The sequence below is a fragment of the Kogia breviceps genome, chromosome 19, assembly GCF_026419965.1.
Source record: "Kogia breviceps isolate mKogBre1 chromosome 19, mKogBre1 haplotype 1, whole genome shotgun sequence".
NCBI classification, from domain to species: Eukaryota; Metazoa; Chordata; class Mammalia; order Artiodactyla; family Physeteridae; genus Kogia; species Kogia breviceps.
This window is the reverse complement of record NC_081328.1, coordinates 15,454,901-15,474,685: the sequence shown is the minus strand read 5'-3', so window position 1 is coordinate 15,474,685 and position 19,785 is coordinate 15,454,901. Positions and strand designations below refer to the sequence as shown.

Genomic DNA, 19,785 nt, shown 5'->3' with positions numbered 1-19,785 from the left:
TGAAGAATTTACTTTGCTAAACTAAAGCTTGACAGAACTTACTCTCTGCAGAGTGGCTGTTTTAATCACTTTATAAAAATCATACATTTAAAATTTCTCAGACTTTTATGTTTAAAAGATGTTAGAGGAGGGGAAAGCATCTCTGCACAAAGGTAAACAAAATGGTCAAGGTAGACAGGGCTGTATGTGGTTTTGCCCTGGACTTTCTGGTTAAATTATGAGTTTATTAACCTACCCTCATTTTTTTTTAACCCAGCATGTCATCTTCTCAAGAAGCAGAGATATGAAAGTAACACTCTTCTAAACTCTTCTTTCTTAAATATTATAACAGGAGATTGAATGAAAGGTTTTTTAAATTCACAGATCCTGAGGACAGTAACAATAGTAATCTAGTTATTTGCGTAAATTTAGCAGAGGGAATACCTACCTGCTGGTTTATATTTTATAACAAACTGTGCACATATGTATGGGCTCTTAGTATAGAAGAATTGACTTACCACTTGAAATCATGTTTTATATTCATCTTGAAAGCCTTATTTTTCAGGATTTTTTTGATATCTGGTAATACTTTGCTCTGTGTTAGGTTGAACAATGTGAAATTACTTTTTTTTTTTTTTTTTTTTTTTTTGCGGTACGCAGGCCTCTCCTCTTGCGGAGCACAGGCTCCAGACGCGCAGACTCAGCGGCCAGGGCTCACGGGCCCAGCCGCTCCGCGGCATGTGGGATCTTCCCGGACCAGGGCACGAACCCATGTCCCCTGCATCGGCAGGCGGACTCTCAACCGCCACGCCACCAGGGAAGCCCGAAATTACTATTTTTGTTGGTCAAAATGGTCCAACATTGTCAGTTCAAATCCAACAGGTCTAGGATGTGGACAACACCCTGATCTGGAAATACATGTTTCGTAATGCTAAGTGAAACGTAAGAATTTTTTCTGAAATTAGTAATTATTTATAAAATATCTGATTAGAACAGTACCCATTCCAGCCAGCCAGTGTTTTGCTTTTCCCTTTTCTTTGAAAATGTAGCCACTGTTAGAAGAAAGTATATGACATTATTTCATACTTATTCTCTGTTTTTGGCTTTTGTATCAATTCGTTCCTTTTATAAGTCAAAGTAAGATTTTTCAAGTGCCAGCACTGAGAATTCAACCTGATAACTTGAAAATTAAGATGTTTTCTCTCTGCTGTTTGCATGCATACCAACTGTCACCAATAACAGTAAAGGTTCTGGAATCGCAACTTGGCTGCCCATTTTATAGATATGTGAGGCAGAATAGAATATAACCTACTCTTCACTTCCATGCAAGAACTTTTCAATCCTAGCAGGAAGAAAAAATTGTCAATAAACTCAAGACATGGCTGACATCCCATGCAGATGAGTACTCTCTTTAGGAATTTTTTTTTTCCCTGAGTAAATCTGCAAGTTGATAGTACTTAATACAGGGAGAGCAGTTGTGAAGTTTTTCTGGTTTTGTTCTGTCTTGTTTTTTTTCCGTGTAATGTTCCTTTGTTTTCATCCCTTAAAATTTCTGGAACCAACTCAGGAATATTAGGACTTCTGATTAAGGCTTAATGGTGCAAATAGAAGTTTTTTCCTGTCTCTATCCTATGATTAAGATTTCCTAGTGGGAAAAGTTTTTAGTATATACAAGAGGGTTAATATCCTTAATATGTAAGGCACTTTTACAAATAAATTATCACCCCAGTAGAAAATTGAGTAAAGAAAAGAAACAAGTCTCTCTCTCACTCTTCCTCTCTTTTTTCCTCTCTCATACTCACACATATATATGGCCAATAAACATGTAAATAGTTTTCAATCTGAAAACACAGTTGATAGAACACAAATCTTTACTGCCAGTTCTTCCTGCAGCCCCCCTAAAATGTCAGTAAAGGGTTAGGAACTCAAACCAGAAGAGGCAGAAACCTCTGCTGGCAGTAATGAGAACCCAGAAACAAGTTAGTTCTTGCTCAGAACATTAGAGCAGCTCAGGGTTTGGAGGCATCAAGTATCTCAGAAAGTAGGGATGCAGGTAGGCCTAAACAGAGAATTGGTTGCAAGCCTGTGTAAGAAGTAGTAAGATGTTCAGATCTTCTCCGATTCCGCAGGAGACCATATAATGCTTTATTCCCTGGAGACAGCATGAGCGGAGCTGTGGTATCTTTGGCCCCATCCCCCACTTATACAGAACACTGGCAACCTGACCTGTGCGCTCCAAGACAGAAGTCTGGAGGGCTCTTCTCTAGAGAAATGGATTAACCCGAGAGAGGTTCTATACGTAATTGAGGATCCTTTGTGAAACAAAATTTAAGCTCTATGCCGCCAACCCCGCCCCCCCCCACACACACACACAAAGCTACATTAGAGTCAAAACAGTAATAACCTAAAGGCCAATTAATAGGAGATTGCTTAAGTCATGACATATTACATGAATTGGAATACTATTTTAGCACTTTTTTTGGGGGGGGAGTGCTGCGTTGGGTCTTCATTGCTGCGTACAGGCTTTCTCTAGTTGCAGCGAGCAGGGGCTACTCTTCGTTGCGGTGCGCAGGCTTCTCATTGCGGTGGCTTCTCATTGCGGAACATGGGCTCTAGGCACGCGGGCTTCAGTAGTTGTGGCTCACGGGCTCTAGAGCACAGGCTCAGTAGTTGTGGTGCACAGGCTTAGTTGCTCCATGGCATCTGGGATCTTCCCGGACCAGGGCTCGAACCCGTGTGCCCTGCATTGGCAGGCAGATTCTTAACCACTGCACCACCAGGGAAGTCCCTATTTAAGCACTTTAAATGATATAAAAGAATTGTATACCATGGAAAGATATTCACAAGATACTTGAAATTAAAAAATATATATGTGTGTATATATATATATAAAATATGATCTACTTTGTCATGATAATTCCACTACAAGGAATATATCACTAGGAAATAATCAGATTCACATAAAGCTATATATGTAGGATATTTATCTCATGATTATTTAAAATAGTTTAAAAAATTAGAAGTAACTTGGATTTTCAACAATGACAGATTGGTTAAATGAATTATAAATATATCCATACATTAGAATCCTCTACAGTAATAAAAATTCTGCAAGAAAACAGGCAGCAAAGCCATGTGTATGCTATATTCCCAGTTTTAAATATACATATAGGTATGCATACACAACATTTACATGAAGATATTATAGGTTAATTCAAAGAGGTAGGATTCTATGTAGTTTTTATACTCTTTGGCCTCTTTGTATTTCCCTAATTCTGTGATGAATGTTTTTTTAACTATTTTGGAAAAATTTTTTAAATACACAGGAGAGACAATAGTATAATATCTATCATATACACAATACCCAGCTTAAGCAATTACTAATCATTTTTCCAGTCTCATTTCCTTTTTATTGAGAGGAGGGGGAAAGGAGAGCTGTATTATTTTAAAATAGATCCCAACTATCACATTATTTTACCTAAAAATACTTAAATGTGCATTTCTAACTGGTAAGGGCCTTAAAAACAAACATCATAACCTAATAAAATTAGCTAATTCCTTACTATCCCCTGATTGCCTCAAATATCTCTTTTTAATCAGGTTTGTTTGAATCAGGATCTAAACAAAGTACATACATTGCATTTAGTTATTATATTTCTTGAGACTTTTTATCCCAAACATTCCTCCCTTCCCTTCTCCTCACAACCCCCCCTTTCTTTGTTTCTTTCTTTCTCTTTCTTTCTCCCTTTCTTTCTTCCTGCCTTCCCGCCTTCTTTTCTCTCTCTCTTTCTTTCTCCCTCCCTTTCTTCCTTTCTTTCTTTCTTTCTTTCTCATTGATTTTTTGGAGATAATTTTCCTGGAGAGTGATCCACATTGTGTGTTTAGCTTATTGCTTCCTCTTGATGTCTTTTTAATTCCCATATTTCTAGTAAACTGATAATTAGGACTAGGAGATTGATTATATTATTTTTTAAGACATGAATATTTTCTAGGCAGTGGTGTGTATATCACAGGGACATAATGTCTTGTCCCATAATAAGTGCTGCTAAGATTGAGTGATGGATTGAGTTGCTGTCGGTCTCATTCCTTTCAAGTGGTTTTACCAACCATTGATAATTGGTACCTTAGATCCATGGTGTCATAGAGGTTGCAAAACAGTGATTTTTTTTTCCCCCCTAATCTATCATTACTTCTGTATTTATTAGCTGAAATTCTTCTATAAAGAACACTGAACATTTAGTATATGTTATTAGAGTTTTTAAAAATATAACTCAAAAGAAAAGAAGGTAAAATCCTAAATTGTGTAGGGCCATTGAAACAATTTAAACATAGTCAATTTCACTATTATGTAACCTTAGGCCGGCTACTTGCCTTCTGTTAGCCTCAATTTTCTCATCTGTAATTGGGGATACCACTACCTGTCTTGTAGGATTGCCATGGAAATTAGATGAGATGATATATTTAAAATACTTAATGGAGTGGCTAATACCTAGTAGATGCTCAATATATATTCATTCATTCAACAGATATTTACAGGGGACTTAACTATATGTAGGCATTTTTTCTTCTGAGACTTTTGGATAGACTTGTGAACAATACAGAGAAAAAACCCTTGCCCTCATGGAGAAGGATTGGAGAGACAAACAATAGATGTAATAAGTAAATTATGTAGGATAAATACTAAAGGAAAAAAGAAAAAGTAGGGCTGTGCGAGGGGATAGCAATTGGACGAGGTATGCAGGACACATTATTAGAGTAGTCAAAGTTGGTCTCAATCAAAAGATAAAATTGAAGCAAAGATACAAAGGAGGTGAAAGAGTTAGCCAAGTAGATGTCTGGGGAAGCACAGTCCAGGCAGAGAAAAAGGAAAGGGCTAAGGTTAGTGTGTGTCTAGCATTTTCAGAGAACAGCAAAGAGGAAAGTGACAGGAGGTTAGAGAAGGAAGAAAGCCAGATCATTTATGGCCCTGCAAGGACATTTTAAGGACTTTGACTTTTCCTCTATGTGAAATGGGAAGGTTTTGCAGGAAAGTGACATAATCTGGCTTTCGTTCTAAAGCATGATTATGTGAAGTGCATCTAAAAAATAAGATGAATTGATGAATGGAAAGGGCCATGGATAAATGTGCACTAAAGCAAATATGACAAAACGTTAAGTGTAAATCTAGGTGGTAGGCATATATATGGTGATCACTGTTTAATTCTTTCAAGTTTTCTGTGTGTTTGGAAATTTTTATAAGAAAAACAATTTTTTAACTATTAAGAAGATAACTAGGGCTTCCCTGGTGGCGCAGTGGTTGAGAGTTTGCCTGCCGATGCAGGGGACACGGGTTCGTGCCCCGGTCCGGGAAGATCCCACGTGCCGCGGAGCGGCTGGGCCCGTGAGCCATGGCCGCTGAGCCTGCGCGTCCGGAGGCTGTGCTCCGCAACGGGAGAGGCCACAATGGTGAGAGGCCCTCGTACCGCAAAAAAAAAAAAAAAAAAAAAAAAAAGAAGATAACTAAATCTAACCTTGATAATAATATTGTAATTTAACTGATGTGTATCATCTTATAGAAAGATTCTAACATGTCACCAAAAACTCCTGTAAGGAGATTCTACATGCCAAATCTCATTTCCTCACTAATTTCTTTGGAAAGAGCCTGGTTAATAAAACCTAACATAAAAATTAAACCTAAGAGTATAAAAATCTTAAAATTGCATTTTCTATATAATAAAGTGACTCAATATACAGACAAAATATAACAGTGAAAAATGTATTCTGGCTACTGTGTTTTAGAAATCTAGGGGTCTTGGGCCAGGCTGGTAATAGTGGACATGGTAAGAAGTGGTCTAAATCTGTGGCTAAGTTTTGAAAGAACCAGCAGGATTAGAGGCAGAGTGAGAGAGGGATCAAGGTTGACTCCAAGGTCTGTGGTTTGTGGTGTGACCAACTTGCTGGAAAAATGGGTTTGCTGTGGGAAAGCCTGCACCCAGAAAGTGTGTGGTGGGGGAAAGATAGAGAACACATGTTGGACATGTTAGTTTGAGCTGTCAATTAGACATCCCGTGGAGATGATGAGTAGACAGTTTGATAGACAAGTCTGGACTTAAGGAAAGAAGATTAACTAGAGATACAAAGTTGGGAGTCAACAGCATGGATGTTATTTAAAGTCATGGGACTGGATCCCATTACCCTAGAGAGTGAGTATCGAAAGAGAAGAGGACCAGGGACTTCCCTGGTGGTCCGGTAGTTAGAACTCTGTGCCTTCACTGCCAAGGGCCCAGGTTCAGTCCCTGGTTGGGGAACTAAGATCCCAAAAGCCATGCGGCATGACCAAAAAAAGAGAGAGAAGAGGACCAAGCCCTGGGGCATTTCAACATTAAGTGCTTGGGAAAGAGCCCCAACAAAGGAGGACTGAGAAGAAAGAACCAGAGAGGGAGAAGGAAAGTCAACAGTTGGGTGTCCTGCTAGCCAGTTGAAGAAAATGTCTCAAGGAGTAGGGCGTTTCCAACTATGGTGCGTCGAGTATTATCAATTATTCTCCCTTACTCCCAAGTTGTCCCTTTTCCTACCTGTTTTTGCTAAAACATTAAATTAGAAGTGTTTTTAAATCCTTCTCCCCAAATAATAATCACTTACTACAAGAGACTTTTTAAAGCTCATAAGGTAAGATACAAAACCTAACATCACTTTTTGAAAATTTAAATTTTGAAGGCAGTTTCCTTCTCGTCTTTATTTTTATAAGCCCAGCATTTACCCTTAAAACAAGCATGTAAATGCTAAAACAAGAGCCCCAGGACCTCTTAGTTCATTTATAGCTAATGGTAAGCACCCTAAGACTACAGCCTCCATAATATCTTTCTGGAAGAAGAATTTTAGGATCTGAGGAACGATGTAAGAAAGCAAAATAACTGACACTTTTTTGTCTTGCCTTTCCCTGCTTTCAGGTGCACAGGGCCAGGGAAGCCTTACTGTTTTACTCAGAATGTGAAACTGACTTTTACAAGGTGTCAAAACAATTTGAATCCTGGTAGGAGCCTCCTAAAGTCAAAGGCCCTCTCCCTTTGTCTTAAGTAAGCTTATATTATTTAAATCATAAAACTCACCCAGACTTTTAAGGAGTCCTTAACTGCAGGCAGAGTAAGACATGAATCTTTCCTTTTCTAGATAAAGCAAAAGGTGATGCCTTCACAAGAGTCCTGAATTCCCATCTCCATTGCTCCCTGCACCCCAGCCTTTGATCATCTGCCTTGTGTTGATTGATCAAAACCCTGAGGGTATAACAGAGTGCAAAGCATGGGAAGCTTAAAATTTAGTAAGAGAAGTATAAATGTATAAAAAGTTAAATAATGAAAGAATTCAGTTGTGAAGATTGTAGAGAGATTTGGATTTGAACTAACCATTTTGCGTATTTTTAGGAGTACCATGCTTTGTAGAGTAACTTAAGCCACAGTTGATAGATAGGTTGTCATCTTTTCCATTGGTGCCATGGTGGCCTAGGGTGAGACCAACAACCCTCTCTTGGGGTTCAAAGGACACTCCAGTAACATGTCTGAATAGACCCTCAGACTGGTCTTCACACTCTGCCTGGCCCAGCTGTCGTTGAAAATATTTACCCTTGTTTTTCTCTTTTATAATGCTAATTATAGTGAAGTCACTTGGTTGTTTACTTCTGCTAACTTTTTAAAATTCTTTAGTTTGGGCAGTGTTTTATCTTGTGAGGGCTGGAATTGTCACCTCTTTCATGCTGTCTAGAAGCTTTCTTGCCCTAAGCTTTTTCCAGCCTTAAGAACAGAAGTTATTTAGACCTGGTACCTACTTTGCAGGGATTGGGGGCCAAATTCTCGGAACTCTCCTTAACTTGAAACGTCAAGATATGTTGTCACAGAATTGATGCAGAGTGACCTACATAAAATTATCGTCTCTCCTCAACCACTCAGCTCAGATCATGTCAAAGTTTTTCTTTATCAGATTTTGCGAGGTAAGATTTTCTTTATGAAGAAAACGGTAGTGTCACTGTATAAATTAAATGTTTTGCTTCTCATTTGAACTAATCTGACCTTCCAAGGCTTAATTCTTCCCTAACAACTTCTTTCTTTTGACCAAGGTATATTTAATAATTTCTATACTTGATGTTAAATAAGGGGCTTTTAAGGGTAGCCAAGTCCTTCTTATTTTCAGTGATGGAAGAGAAGGCCCTATCTAATTCATTAGGTAGTTGAGGGGGTTGATATAGGGAGGTAAATAAGCAAGATGGTTTGTCAGACAGGAATGCTTTGTCACAAAGTTTCCATTAAACAGCCTTTAGTAGGAGTGTGTGGCTGGCATCAGATGACTAAATTGAAAAGGAACTGTGTTCCCTATGGATAACATACATTCTTCAAGTCAGCAGTAGGTGGGCCTGGCCTGAGTGTTGGCAGGCATGCCTGAGTTCAACTCTAGAAAAGCAGAATGACTCTTCAAGCATGGAGGAGACTGACAGAAACAGCCAGCTAACTAATTCTCTAGGCTGGCTCATTAAAGAGCACTGACTTGACAGAAAAGCGATTTGGGCTGACATTGTTGGAGCTTCCTCTGGCTATCAGGTGTGTCCTTCAGAATTTTGCCATTACAAATGGAGAGTTGTTTAAAGCTGAAACAGTTTTCTTACCTAGTAAAGTACTTTTTTTTCTCCCATGGGATTCAAAGAATTAAGACATTATTTATAAAAATTGACAAGCATCTGCCAAAAGAATTAAAGCACATACACAGGGTTAAAGCTAGAAAGTTCACCTTCCATAGATTTGTTGATACTTGGGGATTGGGGTGGGGTCGGGCTAGAGGGGAGATACTGGATATTGGATCTTTTTTTCACACTTGTAAAAAAAAAAAAAATGGGATTTGCTATATTTTATTCAGAAGACTCAGCCTGGAAGTTGTGATCTTTAGCAGTGCTAAAGCCTACACTTTCGAGATGTCAAAAATATTTTTAAAGTAATTAATTACCCTCTTGATTCTTAGTGGTGGAGAATACTACCAGCAAACCTGGGCAAGTTTCTGAATTTTGTCTCATCATTGAAGATCTGTCCTGGGAAAGGCTCCCTGCTGGTTGATGGGAGCTATATTGTGGGAGCAGCTCACAATCACAGGTTGAGAGTATCAGTAGCAGAGCTCCAGTAGCCACACTTGTGAACAATTCAAGGTTATTGGTCTGGTCAGCCTTAACTCCAGTGCTTGGAACGCTTGTCTATATACTTAAACCTCAATAATCTTTCGAATTATAGACATTATCTCTAGACTGCGCAAACCTTTGATGACATTTTATTTTACTGTAGCAAAATGTAGTTTTTTGACATAGGACTAAGTCAAGCTTTTAATAATGTTCATTATGCAGTTATTTAGAGAACAACTTAAAATCCTGTACTCTTGTTTCTTTGGTTTTCCCCAAATCATTGGTTGAGTAAAAGGAATTAAGTGTCTGCAGTTAAATCTGTTTGTTGTTTCAGGTTTGAAATATCTCCATTCAGCTGGCATTTTACATCGAGACATTAAGCCAGGGAATCTCCTTGTGAACAGCAACTGTGTTCTGAAGGTAGCTTTTCAGTTTATTTAAACATGTAAGAAAAAATTGGAACGTCAAGGCATGTTTAAAACATGTTTTTGTGAAAGAAATGGTTAAATTTATTTTCATCACTTTACCAAAAATTAAAGAACCCAGTGTTCTCTAGCAATATCACTAGTCATGGACATAGTAACTAATTTGTAGTCTTGGCTCATGGTTTCTTCGTGATATTTTGCACATGTTTTGGAAACATTGGAATTGGAATTTCAGTGTGACTAGAAATAAGAATAGAGAAGGTGATTTCTTTTCAGATTGTTCCATTATAAAGGAAGTATATAGCAGAAGAAAGATTGGAAGACCAGTAAGCTTCTACTTATGTAAGAATCAAGTGTGGCTTTTAAGAAGACTGTCTATGTTTTTGCACAGCTAACATTTTTATATGCTGTTTGACTGAGGCAGCAAAGTAGGGAAATAGAAACATTTAAAAGTGAAAATACTAAGCCAGGAAAGGGTCAAATGTATTTCCACGGTATAGAGTAACCAATTCTCAGTTATCCCTCTGAAGGGGTATGAATTACAGGATTTATTATGGTTAGCAGCCTGCAAATCTCAAGATGTCAATTTCAGTTTTTTATTCTTAACCCCAGTACCATCCCCACCCATTGTCTTTTGTTAGAGTGACTCACAAATAGCAAAATCCACATGTGTACATATACCCTACCCCTAATAGAGATGTGTATTAGCAGAACTCCTAAATAGTGAGGGGCCCACCATATTTTTCCCTATCATAGAAATTAGAGATAAGGGCCTTCCTAGAGTTGAGTCATCTCTGTGTAAGCAAATTAAAACTCCTCTTATTTTAAGTGGCTAAAGTATTATATGGTGCTTCAGTCTACAGTAAATATTCTTAACATTTCAACTGATATATTTGAAAAAGAAAAGAACTGTTTATAAATGTTGTCTTATTTTAAACATAATCAAGACTGTCATTAGTACTTAGCTTGTTGGCAGTTAAACTAAACCTTAAAACCAAGTATATAAATGAATTTCAGTTTTTTATCTTAAATGCTTTCTTTAAACTGTGGGCCAGTTTTCTTCAAAAGCTGATGTGTTACACTGCTTTTGAATAAAAAATTTACCTTCACTCTATCCTTGAAGAACTCTGTTCCTGTTTTAACTCTAGAAAGATTTAAAACACCTATTTTTCATATCTTCCCTGAAAACAACTAATATTGTAGTTCATTCTTTTGTTTCCACAGAAAATTAATTGTCCCCAAAACCACTAAAGTAAATATTCCTTCTATAGGTCATTGAGTTCATTCCCCTGCCACCTTTACACTTTTTAAAAAGAGCTATAGGGACTTCCCTGGTGGTCCAGTGGTTCAGACTCCACGCCCCCAGTACAGGGGGTCCAGGTTCAATCCCTGGTTAGGGAACTAGATCCCGCATGTAGCAACTAAAACCTAGCGCAGCCAAATAAATAAATATTTTTAAATAAAAATAAAATAATAAAAAGAGCTGTAACCTATCCCCATAACCTATTTTAATTCTTAAAAAAAAAATTAAGAACGTTATAGTCAGGGACTTCCCTGGTGGCGCAGTGGTTAAGAATCCGCCTGCCAATGCAGGGGACACAGGTTTGAGCCCTGGTCCGGGAAAATCCCACATGCCGTGGAGCAGCTGAGCCTGTGCACCACAACTATTGAGTCTGCGCTCTAGAGCCCGTGAGCCACAACTGCTGAGCCTGCATGTTTCAACTACTGAAGCCTGTGCGCCTAGAGCCCGTGCTCCACAACAAGAGAAACCACCGCAATTAGAAGCCTGCGCACTGCAATGAAGAGTAGCCCCCGCTCTCCGCAACTAGAGAAAGCCCGTGCACAGCAATGAAGACCCAACACAGCGAAAAATAAATAAATAAATAAATAAATCCTGTTTTTTTTTTTTTAAAAAAAAAAAAAAAAAAAAACCAACAACCTTATAGTCAGGAATTATTTGTCTTATTCATACCAAATCACTTTATGACAATTTAAGCCAGTTTCTTCTTATTTCAGTTTCTGGTTGGAGAACTTCACAAAGCATTTGTGTAGAATCTGTCATGCTTGATGCCATTAACTGCTTGCAGTCCATTTTCCAAATCGTTATGGTATTGTAACCTCTGGCTACATGAATGAGTAACTAAAAGAAAATGTCATTTATGAATAAGCAACATACAGATCAGAACAAATTGAAATTTTGCCCTGTTCCTTTAACTTGTCTTAGCAGCGTACTTTTAAAAGCCAGAGTAGAGTGCCAGTCTACTGATGCTAATTCTCTCTTCTCAAACGTAAAAATGCATAGAAAATAATTATGATAAAACATTTTTTAAAAATTAATGTCCTTTCAGATTATGAATATATTTTGTTTACTATTAGGCACAAAACAGATAATTTTGCTGGAAATCGCAATATCTTTTTAGTTATCTGACCATATAAGCTTCTTACTTTGAATTTAGCCTGTCTTCCAGATCAATTGCCAAAATGATTCCAGATCTGTTTTATAAGAGAAAACATTTTCTGCTGGGTAGGTGGTTGGTTGGGTTTTTTTTTCTTTTTAGTATAAATACAAGAAAAATAAAGTGGATTTAAGTCCTTTCCTTTAGTTTTATTTTGTTTTAAAAGATATCCTAAAATTTTTTGGCCAAGTAATAGAGTGTTTAAATATTATGTGTTATTTGAACACTGGCCTTTGGGAGGATTTGATAAACAACATATGCCTTTTTTCCTTTTTGGTATAGTTTTTTCTGTGTGGTCTGGAAATTTACTTTCATTTTTAAGTTTTAAAGGTGTTGGCTTTATATTTCTTCATCCCCACATACAAACATGAATTCACTTGATGTGACCAGACATAGTACATTCAAGATAAAAAGAGAGGATTGCCAAAAATTAGGGGTAAAATTTGTTTTCTTTAAAGCAGTGGTTTTCAAGTTTTTTTAAGCCTCCAGACCCTTTTTTCAAATGAAATATTATGCTGGGACCTCAACTTAGAAGACAGATAAAAAGTGTTATTTTGTCCCTTATAATATTGACTCAGAGTTAATCAGTGAGAACACTGGAGCTTAGATGGTCATTCCTCTCTTATCTCATCCTCGGTGCTCCCAGTTTTTATTTTGGTAGCCCAGTATCAAGAAAATCTTAATTCCTGAAAATAAGCAGAAGTTGCACTGCTGCTATTTACTAACAGCTCACCTTGCAACCTCCAAATACTTTTCACTTAAACAGAAAGAGCAAAAAAAGATTTATTCCTAGGCCTACACGTAAATTAACCAGTCTTTCTCATTTACCATTATGTCTCCAAGTTCTAGCATACTGTCTAAAATATAACAGGCACTCAATTAATTAAATGTTTATGGTGTGAAGAAATGAAGGAACCTGTTAGCATTGGTATTCTACAGTGCTACATTTTGACATATTCACACATTTGAGTGTGTATTTTAAATAGATACATGTGAAGTTTAGGTAAAATGTTTACGGAACTCCTGAAGGTACCTCCTCAGAACTGGATTCAGCAGGACTCTGTTTGAAACCCATAGCTTTAAAGAAATTTTACTATATATATTCCATTGAGTTAGTGAACATATGGGAATTTCCTCCAGTCTAGTGGTTAGGACTTGGTGCTTTCACTGCCGGGGCCCCAGGTTCCATCTCTGGTGGGGGGAGCCAAGATCCTGCAAGCCATGTGGTGCGGCCAAAAGCAAACAAACAGAAGATAGTGAACATAATTAGCTCAGGAGGTCTTCAAGATTTTCCTTGTAATATCTTCCTCCATAATCCAGCCTTGAAAATAAATTAGCTTGATTTGTTCATTAAACCTAGAAGTATGCATTCAGCTGCTTTTTGTTTGTTTAGTTAGTTACAGTTGAAAACAGATGAAAAGTGAAAAGCATATCTTTAAAATACATCATTTTATATAGAAATATGGAAGTTTGAGGCTTTTCTTCCCTTTCATTCAAATAAGATCGAATTATATTGACACAAATATACTCTGCCTATATCACTGAAAACTTTTCAAAGTTCAGAGGTCTATCAAGATTTTTGTTTTGGGTTATTTTGTTTTACTTTTTCACTTGTAAATATATTTGTTTGACAATATTTTGATAATCTTTTCTATTTAGATTTGTGATTTTGGATTGGCCAGAGTGGAAGAATTAGATGAATCCCGTCACATGACTCAGGAAGTTGTTACTCAGTATTATCGGGCTCCGGAAATCCTGATGGGCAGCCGTCATTACAGCAATGCTATTGACATCTGGTCTGTCGGATGTATCTTTGCAGAACTACTAGGACGAAGAATACTGTTTCAGGCACAGAGTCCCATTCAGCAGGTATGATTTCACTTTAGGCTTTAGGAGCTTTTCAATTCTGTTACAGATTTAAAGGAAAAACCATCTTACACACATGTCTTGGGCTTATTCATTGTACTGTCTAAATTGCTTTTAGCAAATTCTAGTTCACTTAAAATTCAGAAAGTTATGAAGTTGAAGATTACAGAGAGATTGATTTTGCAACTTACGAGCCTATTAGAGGGAATGTTGACTTTATTACACGCACTGATGCATGGCAGCAGACTTCAATGTAACAGTTTGCACAGGTGTAATCTTCAGTGGTTAGAGGGCCTCTGTTCTTTCTAACTGAATGGATCTGACATGAAAATGTATTTGGTGACTTAATGTACACTTTGTGCTTAGAATATAAATTTTAAGTGTTCACTTGAGCTAAAATATTTAAATGTGGCAGAGACCATGAGGAGCTGATTAAACTGTAGCTTTAGGAAACCGTTCATGATATTATACTTTAACTGTCTGTCTTTATAGCTAATTCATTACTACCCAGATTTTCTTTGGGGTAATTCCTAAGTATTTTTTATTCATAAATTTTAACAATATTGCTTGCATGAGAATAACGTAACAATGATGAGTCAGGCTGTAGAATCAAATTGGTGGGTTCAAATCCTAGCTCTGCCATTTGCTATCTATCAAATCTTGGGCAAGTTAAACTGTTCCTGAGGATTGTTGTGCAGATTAAATGAAGTAGTAAAGCTGAAAGTAAGGCCTGGGGTCTAGTAAGCACTTAGTAAATGTTAGCAGTTATGATGGTGGTGGTGGTGGTGTGCCAGGGTGTGAGGGATACAGCCATAAATAAGACAAAGCTTTGTGAAACTTTCACATGAGATAGAAAATAAGTATACCAATAAATATAATCCCAAGTAATGATAAATGCTATGAAGAAAAAATTAAACCAGGTTAGGGATAGAGAATGATGGTGGAGCAGAGCGGTGCTAAAGGACTCTTTGAAGGGATAACATTTGAGAAGTGACCCAAGTGAAATGAGGGAGCAAGATACCGGGAAGAAGTTTTCCAGGACCAGGGACAATCCGGAAGGTGCCTGGGTGGAGGTGAGGCCAGGAGCGTACCTGGGGCAAAAGGGACAGCCCTTTGCGGCAGGGACAGGTGTGGCGTGTTGGAGGGATGGCTTGATTAAGGAAGAGTATGTGAGAGATGAGGTCCGAGAGAAAGAGCCTGACCATGGAGACCTGATAAGGACTTCGGATTTTATTCTGTCCAAAGTGTGATGGAAAAAGCTCTCTGGTTTTGAGCAAGGGAGTGTTAAGATTTGATTGATCAGGTTTTAAAAGATCACCCTAACTATTGTGTATCTTTGTAAATAATTCATGCACTTGACCAAAAATGAAATCATTTCCTTTATGCTCTATCTACCAAGAATTGTTAACTGATACATTAGAAGCTCTAATATGCTCTGATCAACATTTAAATTTATTTCTCTGCTATACATTCAGTCTTTTTGTTTAAGTTTACATCTTTTAAAATTGATCCTGGTGATAAAAAATTATCATATATAATCTAATGTTGGATACTATTGATAATATTCACTTTACTATTCAATTTCTTTAGAAGGTAGAGTTTAACAGACTTAGCTGTAAGATGATATGTCATATCTGGACATAAGCTGCCATACAGAAAAGCTTAAGTAAAAATTAAGATGTTGTTCAAATATACTATATATTGAACAAGGATCTTGGGTTGCTGCTGAAAAGAATGTACAAAGGAAAGTGTGAAGCAACTGGAACAGGATTCAAATATCTCATTTTCTAGAGAGAGAACATAGGTCTTGAGTTTGCCAGTCTGATGTAGCCACTGAAGTCTCCTTCACATCTATCAGTCATCAGTTTATTTTGGAGTGAGAAATCAAGATCTAAAATGCAAAAAGAGTCTAACTTCTAAATGGAAGTAGATATTTTCTGTAGCATTTTCTCTTTTATCTTCGAGAAATAAATACCCTATGTACTGTAGTACCAGCATACTTCATAAAAATGTTTCTCATCCATAGGTCTGACCCATTTTAGACAACTTTCTCGATATTTCCATTTGTTTTCATGAGCCAGTCATTTCCTTCGGCCTTTAATGTAGTTGTTAGAGGTCCAAAAGCATCGCCAACACACTTTTCCCAAAGAGCTTTTATATAGAGATCTTTTATTCTGTGCAAAACAAGCTACTTGAGAATCTCCATTATCCTGGAGGGCAGTGATACTGATGGCTACCCCATAGCTTAGTTAAGTGCAGAAAATAGTGCTTTGTATTTGGCAACCCCAGAACCAGGAAAATAAGTATTCGCTGGATAAGAATTTTCCATCCTGGAGGAATTAGAATGAAATGCTATTGCTAATTGGGTTATGAAATTAGAACAATCATAGCACTAAAGAAAATTGTTAAGGTAGTTTGCTACCTACAAAGACTTGTGAGAAGACCATTTTTATTGGTCTCCTTTATTGTGCACAGCTAATTAGGTGTGGCCTTATGCGGTGTCATAGTTTTCTAAATCACAGGGTTTTTCACCAGTATAAGAGATTTCTAGCATAACTAGAATGTAAAGGGTCTGCACTGGCCCAAACTTAGCTTTTATTTCAGGTGTGAATGTTCTGAGTATTTACTAAATCACAGCTGCCTGGTTTGGATTAGCTCCTTGATGAGCCTGAATCCGTTTGAAGTATCAGAATCCATTGATTAACTTTTTGAACAGAATAGTCATTAGCCATCACTGAGAGAGCAGTTCGTTTCTACAAGGATCATAGAGGCTGCGGTATCAAGACACGGGGCAGGCAGATGCAGACCCTAAATTACTATAGCCTTAGAATGCCGTGTTTGCCAAAACTATTTTCTCTATTTGTATCTTATGGGTTCCTAATAAACATTTATCTGTTTGTTTGTTTGTTTAAAGGCCAGAAAGTGAAAGTAGAGGCTCCTACCTGTTAATCTGGAACTTGCCTTAATGTTTTCCCCCAAATTTGGTCCTCATCTCTAACGCTGTGATTTAAGAGTAATGAAATGTTTCCATGAGCTTACTATCCATCTGTACTTCATGTTTCCTCGTAGTTGGATTTGATCACAGATCTCTTGGGCACGCCATCACTGGAAGCAATGAGGACAGCTTGTGAAGGTGCTAAGGCACACATACTCAGGGGTCCTCATAAACAGGTAAGAGAAGAAGGGCTCTGTGTTTGGTAACCATCTGTTTGGGCAGAGTTTTCTTCCAACAGAATAATGAAATGAGAATTTTTAAACAAAAGCATTACTTGTAGGTTTTATTAATTTTTTTATGTCATGGCCATAAGTAAGAAAATGGTGAAATATTTGTCAAACCCAATAGAATATAGTAATTCCCAATGCTATAGGAAAAAGTAAATACTTTTGTAGCACCTTTGGCTTTTGTCTCCTGGTTTTTTATGTGTCTGGGAAAAGTTACTGGGGGTGGAGCTTTGACCTCAGTACCATAACTTAGTGCATGTATACTCAGGATATCCTTTCCACATACTGAGCCGAAATACCTGGTATCTCTTATTCCAGCCAGGAATGTGAAGCTGTTTCTATTGCACTCTTGCCACTAACACAGAATCAGATGTGAATGTTGTTAGAAAAGAAGTATGAAGAGAGAGTGCCAGATTTGCACTGATCAATATTACTTGCAACCAGCCAAGTCACTGCTGAGAAAGACAAGATGGTTATTATCTCCACCCTGTCGATTTAGCAGCATTTTTTAGAAGCACTTTCCTAATCTCCTTTGGACAAAACAGCTTAATGATGTGAAGAGTGAGTAAGGGGAATACTTTTCCTAGGAACAACAAACCGAAACAGAAGAGAGAAGGCTTGAACCAGGAAGACTCGGCAACTAATTTTCCTGGGCTTTGCCTTGCTTTCTTTTAAACTGGGCATTTAGATGATCTCATTGATCATTAGAAAATCTCGGTGATCTAATTGATATTGATAGACCAAATGACAGACTGAGTTTGACAGTCCTCTCAAATTATCTGCCAGACATTTGGTTAAGGCCCTACCTTTCCCTTGTGGTTCCCTCTCTGTGATTCTAGTGATTCCAGAGCTTCCATTTTCACAGGCAAAAAGGGCAATGGGTAAAGCGTGTTATCTTCTAAAACCAGCCCGAACTAGTAAATGTAGATTTACTACTAGAGATGTAGGTGCTGCTATTTTAAATAGCCCCCTGCTGGTTATGTCCCTCTGCTGCATTTAGTTTAGAAGTATAGAATCATTTGGGCCCTAACTCCCTTAGAAGAGCACAGTAAGTCTTAACCTAGAGGAAGGTTCTATATAAATAGAAAGAACTAACAAGATCTGTTATGTTCAGTTTACTGGCCAGTATCAGGAATATTAAACTAATTTATCAATACCTGGCGAATATACCTTCAAAGCAGTTTTTTTTGTTTGTTTGTTTTTTGGTTTTTTTTGTGTGTGTGGTACGCGGGCCTCTCACTGTCGCGGCCTCTCCCATTGCGGAGCACAGGCTCCGGATGTGCAGGCCCAGCGGCCACGGCTCTCGGGCCCAGCCGCTCCGCGGCACGTGGGATCCTCCCAGACCCGGGCACGAACCCGCGTCCCCCACATCGGCAGGCGGACTCCCAACCACTGCGCCACCAGGGAAGCCCCAAAGCAGTTTTTTTTAATTTTGTTGTATATATGCAATTAATATATGAGTAGATGTTAAAGTAAAAATTTTACAGAGAGTTAGTCATCCATAGCTACCCCCACGCCATCCTAGTCTCCTCTGGATTAATTTTAGAGTATCTTTCCAGACATATTTTTCTATGCATTTATTTACATAATTTGTACAAACAGAAATATGTACTATTATTTGTTGGGACTTTTTAAAAAATATACATATACAGGAGAACCTTATTGACTATCTTCTTAAAGTCACAGATTACTGCCTCAAATTAATATACTTGTGTTGGTTGATTAATATACATACTTGCATGTGGCATCAGTCAGGACTCTCCACTGAGACAGTTAAAACTGACTTAAGCAAAAAAGGGAACTTACTGGCTCATACAACTGAAAAGTCTTGAGCTACCACTGACTTCAGGCTCTGCTGGATTCAGGTAGTCAAGTGATATTTCATGCCAGGAATCTGACTCTCTTCTGTTCTGTTTTCCTGTGTGGTGGCTTCATTTTCAGACAGGCTTTCCCCTGTGTGTTTGCAAAAATGGTCCAGCCCTGCGTTCTATTAGCATATCAATCCTCAGGAAAAAGCTTTCCCAAATAGATCCATAAAAATATTTGGAAGGTCTCTGATTCCATTCGGAATGTATTTGGTTATGAGTAATAGAAAAGTTTGCTTACAGTGGTTTAAAGAAACAGAAGTTTATTTTTTTCCTCATATCATGAGGTCCCAGAGGTAGGCAGTCTAGTGATGGCATAGCAGCTCAATTATGTCATAGAGGATTTAGTATTTTTCTTTCTTATTTAGTTTTCTTATTTCTTTCTTTAGTTTTTTTCTTTCTCTCTGCCATCTTTAGAATATTGACTTCATAGTCTCTTGCCTATTGCCTCATGGTCACAAAATGACTGTAGCTTGTCCAGAAATCATATCCATATTCAAAGGAAAGAAATGGAGGAAAGAGGGAGCACTAGAACTATCTGTTCCTTTCATCAGGAAAGCAAAAGTGTCCCAGAAGCCTGCCTAGCAAACCTTTGCCTATATGTCATTGTCCAGAACTGTGTGATATGTGGCCTCCGAGATGGCAAGAGAAGCTAAAAACAAATGGGTCTTTTCTGTCCCAGTTAATAAAGGTAGATAGGGATAAAAGGATTGGAGGTGTGTGTTAGCGTCTCCATCCTGTTGCATGTTCCTGACCTGTAGTAACTGTGTGCCCATCCTGGGACCAGTTGTGGTGCTCAGGGGAATACACTGTATGATTGGCCAGGCCTGGGTCAGGTG

At 37.9% G+C, this 19,785-nt stretch overlaps 1 protein-coding gene across 2 annotated transcripts in view; it reads left to right on the top strand.

Annotated features, from left to right (window-relative positions):
• Window positions 1–19,785, top strand: part of NLK (nemo like kinase) — a 137,661-nt gene that overhangs the window by 104,229 nt on the left and 13,647 nt on the right. For both annotated transcript variants that reach the window (XM_059047362.2, XM_059047363.2), the window contains exons 4-7: window positions 7,836–7,942; window positions 9,447–9,532; window positions 13,653–13,862; window positions 16,929–17,030. In XM_059047362.2, the coding sequence (XP_058903345.1) occupies window positions 7,836–7,942; window positions 9,447–9,532; window positions 13,653–13,862; window positions 16,929–17,030 (505 nt within the window). The remainder of the gene's footprint in view (window positions 1–7,835; window positions 7,943–9,446; window positions 9,533–13,652; window positions 13,863–16,928; window positions 17,031–19,785) is intronic.